Below are 16,656 nucleotides of genomic sequence, written 5' to 3'. Positions count from 1 at the left end.
TCAGTGCAAGATCTAAGATTTGAAAATGTACACGTCTGAAGCCTTTACGAAGTCATATGTCTGGTTGAAATGAACCTAGAGATGCCTCCCCCCTCCATGCAGATCGACACATTTTTACCTGGAACATAAGGGTATTTATTGACATATAGTTACACCATTTTGACGAGCAAATAAAACATTTTTAAATTAAATAATATTATTACAATGAATACTCGAAACTTGTATTTATCACTATTTAATCGTAGATGAGATAAAAAAAAGAAGTGTTGGCAGTCATTTACGCCATAAAATTTCAAAATTATCTTTTTGTACTAACCTTAAAACAAATCCTCCAGTGTACTCGTGGCCGACCCTGTGAGAAAATCTTTAAATGACAGCTAAAAGTATAATGTAGCGAATTTATAAAAATATTTATTTTTATGAGATAAACACTTAGAATCTGAATCAAAACTTGCATGAACTATGCGATCTACTTATTAAAATATAGATATTTTTATCTGTGTTTACTCACTTCAATCAATGTTGATTGTGATTAGATAATGAATGAAATTCCTTTTCGAGCAAAACAAATATATAGCTATAAAATTAACTATAAACCAATTTAAAGAAGGGAAGTATTTTTTCAATCTAAATCTAAATTATTCAAGCTGAAAAGACATCTCTTTTCGTGCGAAAGGGTTAATTTTGAATATTCTCAGCCAAATGTGTCACAATGTAATACATTCTTAAGGGAAATGAAAATTAGTTAAAAATCAATTATTCTTTAAGAAAATATTTTATTTAAACACATGTACATTTGTATGCTATTATTTAAAAATATTTACATATTTGTATCAAATTTGATACAAATCAAAATATACTAGCAAAACTTATTAATAATTATAAAGTAATTTTTATTTCTCTATACGGCAATAGGTCTTTAAGATTCATTGTTAATAATGCTATACAGTCAATATTAGTAAATCAATGCTTCAATACTACATAACTAGATTTACAATTTTTAAATTTGAAACGTTTGTTTAATTTTGATATTATAGTACAATAGTAGGTTTGCAAATATCTTGGCTTGTGTGCTTCTCATTTCAAATTGCAGATTAAAGAATTGTTTCTTCTTTGTAATTGTGTGGCAAACTACAGATCTATTTACGCCATTTACTATTATTCTGTTATGGATATCCTGCGCACTCTTGTGAACAAACAAAATACGTAACAGTCATTTCGATCATTCTACTATACATCAGAGTCATTTTCATTTAGTATTTTAAGAACTTCAGAGTTGACCTTCATTTTACGTAATACACCGACACATTCTTTGTCATTCCTAATCATTTCATTTACTTTGGCACCATGGTCGAGCAGTTTTTGAACCACTTCTTTCACTCGATTATGCTTTGCCGCGAGAAATAAAGCAGTCTCTCCAAGAGCATTTTCTACATTTATTTCGGCACTGTTTTGAAGTAAAGCTTCCACTATTTCTGGGTTTTCATTAAATCCAGCAGCTAGGTGAAGGGCTGTTAATCCTTCTTGATTTTGTAAATGAACGTCGGCGCCGTTATCGAGCAGCATTCGGGCAATATCTGGAGCTGGGTTGAATCTAGCGGCTAAATGCAGTGGGGTCCATTTTTCATTGTCTAATTCGTTTATTTTGGCACTTTTTTCAAGTAAAATCTTTACAATTTCTGGGTTTTCATTAGATTCAGCTGCTAGGTGAAGAGCTGTGTGTCCTTCTTCATCTTGTAAATTAATGTCAGCGCCGTTTTCCAGCAACGTTTGGATAATTTCTGCAACAGGGTTATTATGTGCGGCTTTATGCAGTGCGGTCCATTTATTCTTGTCTTGTGCATCTACTTTGGCACCTTTATGAAGTAATGATTTTAATATTTCCGGGTTTTTGTTCCACCCAGCGGCTTGGTGAAGGGCCGTTGATCCTTCTTGACTTCGTGAATGAATGTCAGCGCAGTTTTTCAGCAACATTTGGATAATTTCTGGAGCTTGGTTAAATCTAGCGGCAAAATGGAGTGCGGTCCATTCATCATTGTCTAGTTCATTTACTTTTGCACCATTTTTAAGCAAAATTTTCACTATTTCCGGGTTTTTGTTCCATCCAGCGGCTTGATGAAGGGCCGTTGATCCTTCTTCACATTGTGAATGAATGTTAGCGCCGTTTTTTAGCAACGTTTGGACAACTTCGGCAACTGGGTTACTTTTAGCAGCGTGATGCAGTGCGGTCCAATTATTCTCGTCTTGCGCATCTACTCTGGCGCCTTTATGTATCAAAGATTGCACTATTTCTGGGTTTTCATTAAATCCAGCAGCTAGGTGAAGGGCTGTTAATTCTCCTTGACTTTGTAAATGAACGTCGGCACCGTTTTCGAGCAGCATTTGGACAATATCTGAAGCTGCGTTATATCTAGCGGCATAATGCAGTGCGGTCCATTTATCATTGTCTAATTCGTTTATTTTTGCATCATTTTGAAGCAAAATTTTCACTATTTCCGGGTTTTTGTTCCAACCAGCGGCTTGGTGAAGGGGCGAAGATCCTTGTTTACTTCGTGAATGAATGTCAGCGCAGTTTTCCAGCAACGTTTGGACCACTTCGGCAACTGGGTTACTTTTAGCAGCGTGATGCAGTGCGGTCCAATTATTCTCGTCTTGCGCATCTACTTTGGCGCCTTTATGGAGCAAAGATTGCACTATTTCTGGGTTTTCACTAGATCCAGCAGCTAGGTGAAGGGCCGTCGATCCTCCTTGACCTTTTATATGAACGTCGGCGCAATTTTCCAGCAGCATTTGGATAATTTCTGGAGCTTGGTTAAATTGAGCTGCAAAATGCAGTGCGGTCCATTTTTCATGGTATAGTTCATTTACTTTTGCACCTTTATCCAGCAAAATTTTCACTATTTCTGGATTTTTGTTCCACCCAGCGGCATGGTGAAGGGCCGATGATACTTGTTGACTTCGTGAATGAATGTCAGCGCCGTTTTCCAGCAACGTTTGGACCACTTCGGCAACTGGGTTACTTTTAGCGGCGTGATGCAGTGCGGTCCAATTATCCTCATCTTGCGCATCTACTTTGGCGCCTTTATGGAGCAAAGATTGCACTATTTCTGGGTTTTCATTAAATCCAGCAGCTAGGTGAAGGGCTGTTAATTCTCCTTGACTTTGTAAATGAACGTCGGCACCGTTTTCGAGCAGCATTTGGACAATATCTGAAGCTGCGTTATATGTAGCGGCATAATGCAGTGCGGTCCATTTATCATTGTCTAATTCGTTTATTTTTGCATCATTTTGAAGCAAAATTTTCACTATTTCCGGGTTTTTGTTCCACCCAGCGGCTTGGTGAAGGGCCGATGATCCTTGTTGACATCGTGAATGAATGTCAGCGCCGTTTTCCAGCAACGTTTGGACCACTTCGGCAACTGGGTTACTTTTAGCGGCCTGGTGCAGTGCGGTCCAATTATCCTCGTCTTGCGCATCTACTTTGGCGCCTTTATGGAGCAAAGATTGCACTATTTCTGGGTTTTCATTAAATCCAGCAGCTAGGTGAAGGGCTGTTAATTCTCCTTGACTTTGTAAATGAACATCGGCGCCGTTTTCGAGCAGCATTTGGACAATATCTGAAGCTGCGTTGTATCTAGCGGCCACATGCAGTGGAGTCCATTTTTGATTGTCTACTGCGTTTATTTTTGCACCTTTATCCAGCAAAATTTTCACTATTTCCGGGTTTTTGTTAAACCCAGCGGCTTGGTGAAGGGCCGTTAATCCTTCTTCACATTGTGAATGAATGTCAGCGCCGTTTTCCAGCAACGTTTGGATAATTTCTGGAGTTTGGTTAAATCTAGCGGCATAATGCAGTGCGGTCCGTTTATCATTGTCTAATTCGTTTATTTTGGCACTTTTTTCAAGCAGAATTTTCACAAATTCAGGGTTTTCTTTCGACCTAGCTGCTAAGTGAAGAGCTGTGAATCCTTCTTCGTCTTGTGAATTGACGTCGGCACCGTACTCTAGCAGTTTTTGAACCACTTCCATAACTTTGTAATTTTTAAAGGCGTGATGCAACGCACTTCTTTTTTTATTGTCTGTTAAGTTTACTTCGGCACCATTTTCGAGCAGAATGTTTACAATTTCAGGGTTTCCATTTGACTTGGCTGCTAGGTGAAGAGCTGTGAATCCTTCTTCATCTTGTAAATTAACGTCGACGCCGTATTCTAGTAGCTTTTGCAGAACGTCTATAACTTCGTGATTTTCAGCTGCGTAATGCAATGCAGTTCGTTTTCTAATGCTTTCTAAGTGTACTTTGGCACCTTTTTCAAGCAAAAGTTTGACATTTTCTGGGTTTACTTTTGATCTAGCTGCTAGGTGAAGAGCTGAGTATCCTTCTTCATCTTGTGAGTTAACGTCAGCACCGTATTCAAGCAGTTTATGAACCACTTCTGTAACTTTGACATTTTTAAAGGCGTGATGCAACGCACTTCGTTTTTTATTGTCTGTTAAGTGTACTTTGGCACCTTTTTCAAGCAGAATTTTCACAATTTCAGGGTTTCTATTTGACCTTGCTGCTAGGTGAAGAGCTGTGAATCCTTCTTCATCTTGTAAATTAACGTCGATGCAGTATTCAAGAAGCTTTTGCATTACTTCTGTATGTTTGTGATGTTCAGCGGCGTAATGCAATGCAGTTCGTTTTTCATTGTTCTGTAAGTCTACTTTGGCACCTTTCGTAAGCATTTTTTTCACTATTTCTGGGTTTAAATATGATCTAGCTGCTAGGAGAACAGCTGTGCATCCTTCTTTGTCTTGTGAATTAACGTCGGCACCGAATTCGAGCAGCTTTTGGATCACTTCTGCATCATCCATATCTTCTAAATTTTTGAAGGCGTAATGTAATGCAGTTTGTTTTTCATTGTTTTGTAAGTTTACTTCGGCACCATTTTCAAGTAAAATATTCACAATTTCGTTATTTACGTATGACTTAGCAGCGAGATGAAAAACTGCGTTTCCTTGTTCGTCTTGTGAATTAACGTCAGCACCGCATTCTAGCAATTTTCGAACCACTTCTGTAACTACGTAATTTTCAAAGGCGTAATGCAATGCAGTTCTTTTTTTATTGTCTTTCGCGCTTACGTTGGCGCCTTTTTCGAGCAAAATCTTTAAAATTTCCGAGTTTCCATTTGACCTAGCTGCTAGGTGAAGAGGTGTTGCTCCATAATTATCTTTTGAATTCACATTGGAGCCCCTATCAAGAAGTCCTTGCACTAAATCGGTATTATTCGACTGGACGGCGTACTGAAAAATGGATTTTCCACATGATTCATTTTGATCATTTACTTCAATATTGTGCTTCGTTACAAGCTGAGCTGCTACTTTCCATTTTTTTCTTTCACAAGCCCGCAGAAGCGTTGTGTAATTCAATTTAGTTTCAGCATTTTTACCCACCTCAGTGTTTTGCAAGATCCAAAGAGCCACTTCTTCGCTGCATTTGTAGTCATCAATCGCCAGGTGGAGACAGCTTTCTCCAGTGTTGGTTGTTTCGGTCGCCAACTCGCTAATTTTTTGGTGCACCAACTTGACCATCTCAAGATTCCGCAATGCGAAGCGCAAAGCGTATTTACCGTTGTTATCTTTTAATAAGAAATCAGCTGGGTTGAGAAACTTGAAAATTTCTCTCAAGTTCTCTCCACATATTTGTCTGACCATATTTAAATGGTTGGTTGATTTAGCGGCCCAAATCTTAAAGGCCTCTGTGTAAGACGCGTCCTTCTCCTTTACAATAGAAAAGAAAAGGTCAACGAACTTTCTGCACTGCACCAATTCATCGTTGAACAAGGGCACTTCTTCAGTTACTGGATTTTTTAAGTCGTATAGAAATTTTTGAGCGGTAAGAAATTCTGCAAATGTTTGGTGAGTGAAATCGACTCTTTCATTGCAGTATGTCACAACTCCAAAAGCGTTGATTTTCTCCAATGCTTCTTTCGTTACACTGCCTTGGTCGATCTTCACTCCTGTTAAGAAACGAGAGGCCACCAATTGAATGAATTTCAATGCATTTTCAATTGCCTCCTCTCCAACATCGTTGCCTCCGTTTTCTCTCTTCAAACAAATTTGCACTTTGTTCCGCACCATTTTGTCAAAAATGTCATACAAGTTTCCATCACCTTTGTACTCGGCCAACAAGGTGAGATATAGTGGGTTGCCCAGAATGTCTTTGTCTTTGAAGTTTTTCCTCAATTGTTCGATTTCTTGCTGATTCTTTCCTGCCACTTTCTTCAGAAACTCGATTTGCTTTGCTTCGTCCATTGGTTTGATCTCAACTATCGTCGAGTTTTCTATCCTATCTTGAACGTGGTGCACTTCATGAGGCCTGGTTCCGATGAAGAGTGGGACTCTTTCATTATTCAATACGATCAAAATTCTGATGATTTTTTCTCTGAAATCTGGGCACACTTCGTCAAAACCGTCGAGGAAAACAATAACTTCTCTCTTCTTTATCCAGTCGTTGATGACGTCATGAGAATTGCAAGTTGTTTTTGCGAGGAAATCGACTCCATTCACGTTATGTAATGGCATGTCAAGTAAGTACCGATAGTGTTTTTTTAGGGGAATCAGCAGTAATTGAAACCCTTCAACAATTTTTGCGAGTTGATGCGCCATTTCTTCGAGTATGGTCGATTTGCCTGCTCCAGCAACTGAATTAAATATCCATAAATAGCTTGCGTCAGGTGAATCACTCGATGAATCGCTCGAGGAATCGCTCGATGAATCGCTCGAGGAATCGCTCGAGGAATCGCTCGTTGCAGAGATAGTTCCTAAGTTTTTGAGTGGCATTATCGAAGGTTCAACTTCACTTGAAGATTTTGTTTTGTTTTGAAGACTCATTTTCTGAAACTTCATCGAATTTTTGTTTTCCTCAAACAATCGTTTTGCCCTTTCTATTAACCTTTTAAAATCAATCTTCTTCTTAAAAGGACATCCCATTAAATATTTAAATCTACTCATTTCGCCACGGGGGATTTTTGTATTTTTTAGTATAAAATCTGGTTTGACAAATGTTCTTGGCCAAGTAGGAAATTTCAAGAGATACTGCAAAGTAGAATTGAGAAGAACCATCTCCTCTCTATTGGACTCACGAGTTAGCAGAGGCCCCAGAAGTTCTTGCAGGCATTTTTCACCAATATTTTCCAGAAGTTCAATCAACTTCTTTAATGCATCTATGTGAGATAATTTATTTATTAATGCTTTGAAGACATGCAACTATTTAAAAATTACCTTCAAATTTTAGAATCAACACCAGCCAGCCACTGTGGTTTGTAGCATCGACTTGTAAATCTTTGGGCACGGGGATCTAAATAAAAATATATTTATCAAACTCTAATATCTATCGCAACAGTTGGGCGAATAGCTTACATTGTCCGTTTGTGGTGCTTCCACGTTAACAACGAACAGAATTTTCGGCTTTCCTATCAATTTATCGTTTTTTGGGCCGACCAAACTGTGTAGGATGTCCTTGATTGGAATCTCTTGACCCTTTTGCACGCGCACGCAAACCTCTTTGTGTTCGTTTACACACACAGGGCCAAATATGCAGGTCAAAATGCAGCCCACGTCTGGTTCCAACTCGGACACTGCAATACCATAATTAAACCAAATTTAATTCTTTCATTGTTTTGATACTCACCCATTTTAAAATAAAATTCCTTAGAAAGACTGCTAAGAGACCAATCCCTGATTTCGAAGTCTAGTTTATGAAGAGCTCTTTTCACTTCTTGCACTTGTTTGTTTTGGACCAAGGATAAAATAAAACCTTTACGACCCCTGATATCTTGTCCTTCACTCGATTTCCAGGAGAAATGTCTGGATAGTATTTCATTATTGACTTTGCTCCTTTCACCAAACCCATCAGTGTTTGAAAAAGGTTTTGCTGCGATTGTCATCCTGAAAAAAGTTTTATGAATGTTGTTAATGAGATTCTATAGATTTAAGAAGTATCAACTACGATTGCTTTTATCACATTGTCCGTTTATTTGCGACACTCACTTTGAGATTACGAAAATCATGTCTTGTGTAAACATTTTGAGCTCTGGTGTCTGCCCCAAAGGAATATTTTTATCAAAGGTCGTAATTTGGCATGACGTTTGATGCATTCGATTCTGAACAATTGTGAAGAAATTCAACAAGGGCTCGTCCATTGCTTCGTTCAGACTTGTGCAGATGTTTTTTACAAACCATGAACCACTCCCATCAGTATTTGCTAATGTCGCTGTAACAATGTTTAAAAATAGATTAATTTAACGAAAGAAGCAATCGTTGCCGTAAAAACTTACTCTCTACTGTCGAATAGAACACGACACAGTTGTGCATTCCCGGGCGACAGGTTATTCTACAGGAATTCTTGTTTTCATAGTTTTCTAATGAATTCTTCGAGCCAAACTTAGAATCGTAAAAGGACCCCCGACATGACTGAAACATGGAATAATACTTTTATATAACACTGAAAATCTCTTTAATATAAATTATAGAAATTGTGTTTTTGATACTTACCCCAAAATTCACGACTTTCAAACATTTGTCGAATCTCCGTAGCTTCTGTAATGAGTCAAAGACTTCATCTGTTGTGAAATACACGGGTTCATTGGTTTCCCTTTCGACGTGGCTGGTCCATATTTTTCCGTTTACAGTCCCATGAGAGAGAAAGAAAAGCACGAAAACAGAGGGCACTTCATCTGAACAAAACAAAATGAGTATACATGAATTTTAATTTGATCATGTTTTACCTTGTACGTTGAAAAACCGCAAAAGCTTTTCTTGATCGCTGAGAAGTTTGAGCAAAGTCTTTTTGCTCGGTGACAGAATGTCACGGAAATTGCAATTCCGGTTTTCCCTGAAGACATTCTTTAGGAATTTTATGTCAGAGGCGTCTCCGTTTCGGAACAGATTAGGATCATTTACGAAATCGTAGTGAATGACTAAGACACAAACACTTGAAAGAGCGATATTAGTTTCAAATTATAAATAAACTCTGGATAATTACTTGTCTGCGTTTTGTCTATTGACTTTTCCATCTATTTCATATTCAAAAAATCCTAGGTTAGCTACTCCTTCAGGCCGAATGTAAGAATAGTCTGGAAAAAATTATTAGCAATAAATTTTTCCTCACAACTCAAGTAATGCCGGAAATAGAAACCTTCCTAGTAAACACGCATTAAAGAGGAATTACCTATCTCATTCTCTGAGTCATCATGCGAGTCAATCGGTTCTTTCAATACAATTTGCGTAACGAAAGGAGTTGCTCCTGTAGAAACATTTTTAGAGGAAGAGTTTGGCTCTTCCAAGCTTGTTGATGCCGTTGAGAAATCCTCATTTTTTGTTTGCTGATTGCATTCGCTACTCCTAAATCGCTTTTCATTCTGCTGAAACATTTCCGTATAAAGTATTTTTTATCATTTCTCAGGTTTAAAGTTCTAGACTAGACATCAAGACCAATTCGGGGCTTATACCTGCTGGTATACCTGCTTCGGCTCGTCGTTTTGTTGACTACCTGAAGCGACAGAATCATCCAAAATTCGTTTTCTATTTTGAGCGTTGACATTGCCAGCTTTTCCGTGATGTGGCAATTCTTGGACGGACACACGACTTGATAATGTGGTAGAAGCTGATTCCTCCAAGCTTTTTGAGGCCGTTGAGTAATCTTGATTGCTCGATTGCTGATTGCATTCGCTACTCCTAAATCGCTTTTTTTCATTCTGCTGAAACATGTCCGTTGAAAGTATTGTTTTTATAATTTTTTCAGGTTCAAGTTCTAGGCGTCATGACCAATTTAGAGGACTTATTATAAAAGTAGTTTTAAAGAAAATGGATTCTTGATGTACCTGCTGCGACTCGTCGTGTTGTTGACTTCCTGAAGCGTCAGAAACATCCAACCGTCGGTATTTTTGTGGTATTTTTATATTCACCGATTGAAGGAACTGTTGCAGTTCTTGGACAGAGGAAGCAGTAGCAAGAACGAGACATTCTTTGTACACTGCCTTGGTCAGCAAGTGCTCAAAATCTGTGTCAGTCTTGGCGGGTGTCTGGTCCAGGAAGGACCCATCGTCAGGGTCTACCTCCAAAGATTCATGATATGCTGATTGTAGCACAGCCTCCTTGAAGTGTTGTCCAAGAGTGACCCAAGTAACTCCTGGTATCGAATTTATTGCTTTTGGTCTTGGTTTCAAAAACTTCGACGGTACAATGAAGTAATTTTTTTTGGTGTTCGTGTCCAAACAGTAAGCGAAATAATTTCCTTCCGTTTCCATCGTACTGGGATGACTTCAATGTCGTTTTCACAAGCCGTTTTCCATTTCATTAAGAAATCTGTAGTCAAAGGAAGTGACACAAGGAAAGAATGAAGAATAATAACTCATATATATATATAGTACATAATTCCATTAATTAAGTAATGATAATGCTTGATTGACGATAATTATTTAATTTAGGGCATTATGAAACAAAGCTGTTTCAAGACTAAAGAGTTCACATTGTAAAATATTTTCCCAATTTGACTGACCAAAAGATTTAATAGATTATTTAAGATGTATAGAGTTCAGCAGAAATTGCAACTACTGCAAGAGATAATTATTTTCCCTGTGTGCCGACTGCTCGGGTGTCGCGGGGCTCGGTCCGCGCGCTCACAGGGTTCTGGGGGTCGGTGTTTCTGCAGGGCTAGTTATTTTGAAAAACTCTAGAAGACTGTTTTTTCTTTCTTAAAAGAGTTCTAGAACTGCTCGTAAACATTCATTCGCAGATTGTTCCAGGTGCGTTAGCACTGAGCTTAAAAAAACAGACCGCCAGTCAGAATTAAAGTAGAATTATTTTTATTTCAAAAAATTAAATTTCATGAAAGGTTTGCCCAAACCAACCCATTTTCCCATTTACTTCTGACCAAAAGTGGCCCAAAATAAAATTTTCGAATTTTTACTAGTTACGCCTTCTCTCTTTAGAGCAAAGGAAATTAATTGCTTCAGGGTTGAGAAAAATTATCAAAATTTAATAGTGAGAAGATAAAAAAAAATTCTTTTGAGTCTTGAAAGTTTCTGTTTATTTTTCAAAAATTGCAGATTTTCGATGGGGGTCTACGTTTGGCCTCATTAAAATTCACTAGTTGATAGTAGCGTTAAAAACTGACGAAATTCAGAAAGATGATTAAATTTACAGTTTTTTTCCTATTGAGAAAATTTTTCTCAAATTTACTGTTTTCGCACAAAATTTGTCTGAAACTTCAAGTTGGTCGTTAGAGAAGATTTAAAAAATGTTAGGAAAAATTAAAATACCAAAAATTACGTTAATTTATTCAAGAAATATTTAAGAAAAATACGTTTTTTATTTTAATAATTTCTATGATTTTCAGAGATAAACACGGACCCTTATGGCTACCAGAGACTGCTTTTATAATACATATAAAATTTTTATTGATTTCGCAAGGACAGATTTATTGTTTACTGCGAACAAAAATTCAAAAATTTTTTATGATGAAAACGGAATTAAAATGATAATTGAGCGAAGTCAAGCTGCGCGCAGGCCGCCTTCCGTAAAACAACCAGAAGCGAGAGCGCGAAACGCCCCCCTCAGAGAGGGGGGGGGGATAAAAATTGGGGTGAGCATAAATATAAAAAGTTGGGTATTTAGAGGTTAGGGGCCAATTAATGAGTCCGCCGGGGAGCGGCGTGGTTCTTCGCGGGGAAGATTATTTGTACTCTAATTTTACAAGCAGGAACCGCGCGCAGTCACAGTCTTAGTGTTTCTGGAGAAGATATTAATAGTGCGTTTTCATGCATTTTTAAATGTTCCCGTGCCCCTGTATTGGGATTGATCGGGAGTTATCGATCGGCATGGCAGGCAGAGAGTTTTGATATCAGAAACTAGACTTATTGGCCAGCAGCAGCATCGAATTTAAGCGTCTCCTCTCACACAGCCAGCGCCGCGTGTGTGCGTGTGGACTTTTGTTGAGCAACAATAGAGTTTAAGATATAAACTAAAATTAGCACTGCGCGTGAAAGTCTACGCTATTGTGGTCGAATTTGTGCAGAACAGAGGAAGACTTTAGACAAAAGTCTAATCAAAAAATATATTTCGAGCCAAAAGCATTTTCTAATTAATTATCCCGATTAAATGATTAAATTGAAGAATTAAAGAAAACAAAGTTAAGAACTATACGCAACGAAAATCTTCATTATTTATTTAGAGTCCTATATGGATATATTCAGTTGCCTAAAATTGTGAAAGATGTCTGTCAAAATGCATAATCATAATCACAAAGTCCAACAACAGGATAAACGCGGCTGTGCAAAATAATATTCCTCGTTTTTGCTGTCAAACATTACGAGAAAAGAAGGTCTGGCCTTTAACTACTGAGCAGCTTTTTCTGATTGAGAAAAATTATTAATTAATTAAAAACTTTCGATTTGCGGGTCATTGTTTCTCTTGGTTCTCTCTGGCCTGCATGATGAGCCCAAAACGCGCCAGCAGACACAAAGGCGCAGCGCGCGCGACTGCCCGTCCGGTCACTACTCACGTGAAAAATTAGCTTTTCTTTATTTTTCCTTAAAAACTTCAAGCGGGCACTGTTAAACTGATTGTAGATCTGGCCTATCCTTAGCACTAAAATGTATTTTTCCAATCACTAAAATTCTGTAACACCCCAATTTAAGGGTTGTCATTCCCCGAGCCTTTGAGGTGGCAGACGGATTCGTCACTCCTGCGCCTCTGCCTGCTAATTTTTCTTTGCCAGTATATCAGTAAGAATTAAGCTTTTTTATTTTTAAGGTCTCGTCCGCGTTAAGCCTAACCTCATGCGTATTTTTGCTCTCCCTGGGCCTTTTTTTATTCGCGTCTCAATAGCATCCAAATGTTAGACTTTCCTTCTGCTCTGCTGCGGTGACTGCACGACCCGATAATAGTTTCAAGGCCAACCGCGTGCCGCTCTTTCTATCAGCTGAGCGATTTTGCAAGTCGGACTTTTTGCAAAAGGAAATTTCGATCAAAATCCGATGGCAATTATTTAATATTTTTCAAATCCGGAAGGGAATTAAAAGTGTAGACAATTCTGAAGAAAATTAAAAAGTTAATAGTGAGACTTTGTAAAAAGTGTAGCTTCAGTAGGGCGATGATAATCAATTGGCCACATCAAGATCTTTTCAAATTATAATTTTTTAAATTAAATTACTTTTGAGCCGGACGAAATTAAATGTCTTTTAAAAACTCCCACGGCTTCGCAAAATAAAAAGGTGAGCCAAAATTTTGTTTCGATTGCAGGAATTTTAAAATGCAGTCCTCTTATTTGTGCTTTTTGGCTCTTCTCGTAATTACAAATATAATTCACAACCGGCAATGAGATGCGAACGCTGGAAAACATACTAAAACTGCTGATTGCGAGTGAGCACGGTGTGGCTCTCATCCGTCTTTCCTCCCGGTTTGGCTCTCGGCGCACGCGACGTATGTGCGCGCCTGCCTCCTTTCTTTTCTCGCTCGCAGCGCGAAGAGTGAGGAGACTTTTTATCGCTTGCCTAAATTGTATTAAATAGGCTGCGCGTGAGTGTGTGGCAGGCGACTAAATCGAGATTCCCTCTCTCGGCGCCTCGTCCAAATAAAAAACCGAGCGGGAGAGCAGTCGCATCGCAGCCGCACATTTTCGCTAACCAACTCATCCGCTCGGCCACGACCTTGGAGCTTTTTGTAATTTTCACAGGTTTAAATCAATCTCCAATTTGAACCATTCTGTTCTGTTATTTTTTTTAACTATTCCGCTGCGACGGTTTTGACCTCTTTAAAAAAACAAAGAACATCTCTTTACCCGTTTTACCCTTCCCAAGTGGTGGATTGCGGGGGGTGGATTACAGCGTCAACGCAATCTTGAGAGAAAATGGCAACGCCGGGCATAAGGGTAGCATTGTACAGTGTTGCCAGCTATCTTTAAAGGGTGCGTTGTCGTAATCCGCCCCCGAGTAATCCGCCCCAGCACGCAATTTAAAAAATATCGGTATCATGGGCGATACAGCGATACTGTGCTGTGTTTAAGGATAGGAAAATATCGATTTATCGCCCAGTATCGACTGATATTTTTAAAAATTCCGTGCTCTAATCCGCCAACTCGTTCCAATGGGGAAAAAAATCTTTCCGCTTCTTTCAAACTATGGTTCTAAATGACAAATTTTTAAAACGGTCTGATAAAATAGCCAATAAAATGTTATTAAAGGTCCAGATTGTTGCATCGATTCCCGATTCTCGTCTTTTTCCATATTTTCTTTGCCTTATTTTCCGCATTGACACAATTATGACCGGTCAAAGAATTTTGATCTCGATTGCCTACATTTTGAAATTAATCATAGGCGGCCAAGAGCAGAATATCGTGCGTAAAATGTTTGTGCAGTCAAATCTTGCCAATTTTTACAAAGATTTGAGCAAAATCGCGAAGGCGGATGCTCCTTAAATTAATGTTCCGGCCGAATCTGAACAAAATATACTCTAAATTGGAGAATAGTCTGGGCAAAATATTAATATTAAAAATTCAAAGCGTCAGAGTAAGACTTTTTATAAATTGAAAAAGTCTTAATTTTAGTAAAACTCGATTAATCTCGAAATAAAGTTTTCCTTTTGATGCGAATGGAATCGGGAAACTGAACGAAATGCCTTGAATTGTGCTCCTCTGGGACAAAAATCCGATTAATTTATGTTTTCTCACTTACTTTTGGTCGCGGCAGCAAAACCCCAAACGCTATCAATGTCTGAATGTGAGTGAGAATTTCTTTTCCTGCTGTTGGAAGACTTTTTCGCGGCTGACTTTCGAGTGGGCTTTATTTTTGGCAAGCCGCCGAGTGAGCGAAAAGCTAGACTTTTCGTCGCTGCGCGTGAGTGTGCGGTGGCCGAGCAGCTTCCCTCTCTCGGCGCCGCGTCAAAATAAATTATATTAATTCATGCAATCGCTGCCGAACGCGCGCGACCTCTCATTTTCGCAAACCTACTCATCCGCTCAACTTCAAAATATTCGCAAATTCGGCAATTGGAGTGCCGAGACAGTTCACAACGCGGCCTTTCTTCGTCTCTCCTGCTTTTTATTCCGACCGCTTCACTCTGTTCCTTTTTTTATGTCGCTTTTGTTGACGTGCATTGACAAAACTTGTTTTTCGCCATTTTCAGCTGTGAATTAAAATCGTTGCATTATATTTATTCTGGCAGGTCCTGGAACCTTGCAGTTAAAATTCCGAGAAGCGTTTCTCGAGCCAATTTAAATTTTTTCTTTCTTAGTTACCAAAACCAGGTTTTAAAAGTTGTTAAATTTCAATGAATATAGCTGATTTAAACAAAAAAAATACAAATTGACTCTGAAAACTAATCGAAAAATTTATTTTAAAAATTTTCACCAGCTGCTGACGATCAACGCGAAGAACAGTACCTTGAGATTTGGGGCAAATTAATGAGTCCGCCGGAGAGCGGCGTGGTTCTTCGCGGGGAAGAATATTTTTTCTCTAATTTTACAAGCAGGAACCGCGCGCAGTCACAGTCTTAGTGTTTCTGGAAGATATTAATGGTGCGTTTTCATGTATTTTTAAATGTTCCCGCGCCCCTGTATTGGGATTGATCGGGAGTTGCTTGGCATGGCAGGCAGAGAGTTTTGAAATCAGAAACAGAAACTGAAACTAGACTTATTGGCCAGCAGCAGCATATAATTTAAGGATAGACCGCCGCGGCCCGCGTCGCCTCTCACACAGCCAGCGCCGCGTGCGTGCGCGTGTGGGCTTTTGTTGAGCAACAGTCGAGTTTAAGATATAAACTAAAATTAGCACTGCGCGTGAAAGTCTACGCTACTTTGGTCGAATTTGTGCAATTAGTGACGCAACAAAGAGGTGGACTTTTATGACAAAAGTCTAATCAAAAAATATATTTCGAGCCAAAACCATTTTCTAAAAAAATTATCCCGATTAAAGATTAAATTGAAGAATTAAAGAATGCAAAGTAAAGAACGCATCGAAAATCTTCATTATTTAGAGTCGTATATGGATATATTCAGTTGCCTAAAATTGTGAAAGAGGTCTGACAAAAGGCATAATCATAATCACAAAGTCCAACAACAGGATAAAAGCGGCTGTGCAAAAAATATTCCTCGTTTTTGCTGTCAAACAACAAGAAAAGAAAGTCTAGCCATTAACTACTGAGCAGCTTTTTCTGATTGAGAAAAATTATTAATTAATTAAAAACTTTCGATTTGTGGGTCATTGTTTGTCGTGATTCTCTCTGGCCTGATGAGCCCAAAACGCGCCAGCAGACACAAGGCTGGAAAAACCCACCAGTCTTGGGGTTTTCCGCATTTTTCCGAATTTAACCCGAAAATAGTCAATTTTCGCTTGAAAAAAGTCTGAAATTTCAGAAAATTATGCAGAGGGTTAAATATTTTAGTCTCTTGGTGGAACCAGTGGCTCTAATACTGATTTTGGTGATTTTGAAAAAACCCTATTTTTGGTCATCCATCATGAGAATTTTTGATTTTCTATAAAAATGCTCGTGTTTCGGAAAAATGCGCAAAATTGCAGAAAATCCCGCAAAAAAAACAGCATTATGCATTGCAGTGTTTTTTTTTTTTTTTTTTGGAAAAATGCGGGTTTTTGCGAACCCTGTCAACAATAGCATTCC

At 38.5% G+C, this 16,656-nt stretch overlaps 1 protein-coding gene across 4 annotated transcripts; it reads right to left on the bottom strand.

Moving 5' to 3' along the window:
* Nucleotides 1-365: 365 nt before the first annotated feature.
* Nucleotides 366-10,516, bottom strand: LOC135943016 (uncharacterized). Of its 4 annotated transcripts, none has more exons than XM_065489401.1 (12): nt 9,864-10,516; nt 9,492-9,740; nt 9,212-9,404; nt 9,026-9,116; nt 8,769-8,974; nt 8,536-8,717; nt 8,319-8,454; nt 8,032-8,254; nt 7,673-7,929; nt 7,402-7,619; nt 7,264-7,339; nt 366-7,205 (listed from the first exon to the last, which is right to left on the bottom strand). In XM_065489401.1, exons 1-12 carry the CDS (start codon nt 10,287-10,289, stop codon nt 1,231-1,233), a joined length of 8,232 nt encoding a protein of 2,743 aa, XP_065345473.1. In that variant the 5' UTR covers nt 10,290-10,516; the 3' UTR covers nt 366-1,230. The 4 variants fall into 4 exon arrangements, with proteins under 4 accessions (XP_065345473.1, XP_065345475.1, XP_065345477.1 ...); XM_065489403.1 differs by having other exon boundaries at nt 9,212-9,401; XM_065489405.1 differs by having other exon boundaries at nt 9,212-9,401; nt 9,504-9,740.
* Nucleotides 10,517-16,656: the final 6,140 nt, after the last annotated feature.

Source organism: Cloeon dipterum, chromosome 4 (assembly GCF_949628265.1).
Source record: "Cloeon dipterum chromosome 4, ieCloDipt1.1, whole genome shotgun sequence".
Lineage (NCBI taxonomy): Eukaryota > Metazoa > Arthropoda > Insecta > Ephemeroptera > Baetidae > Cloeon > Cloeon dipterum.
Note: the sequence above shows the minus strand (reverse complement) of the source record. Positions and strands in the feature narration are given on the sequence as shown.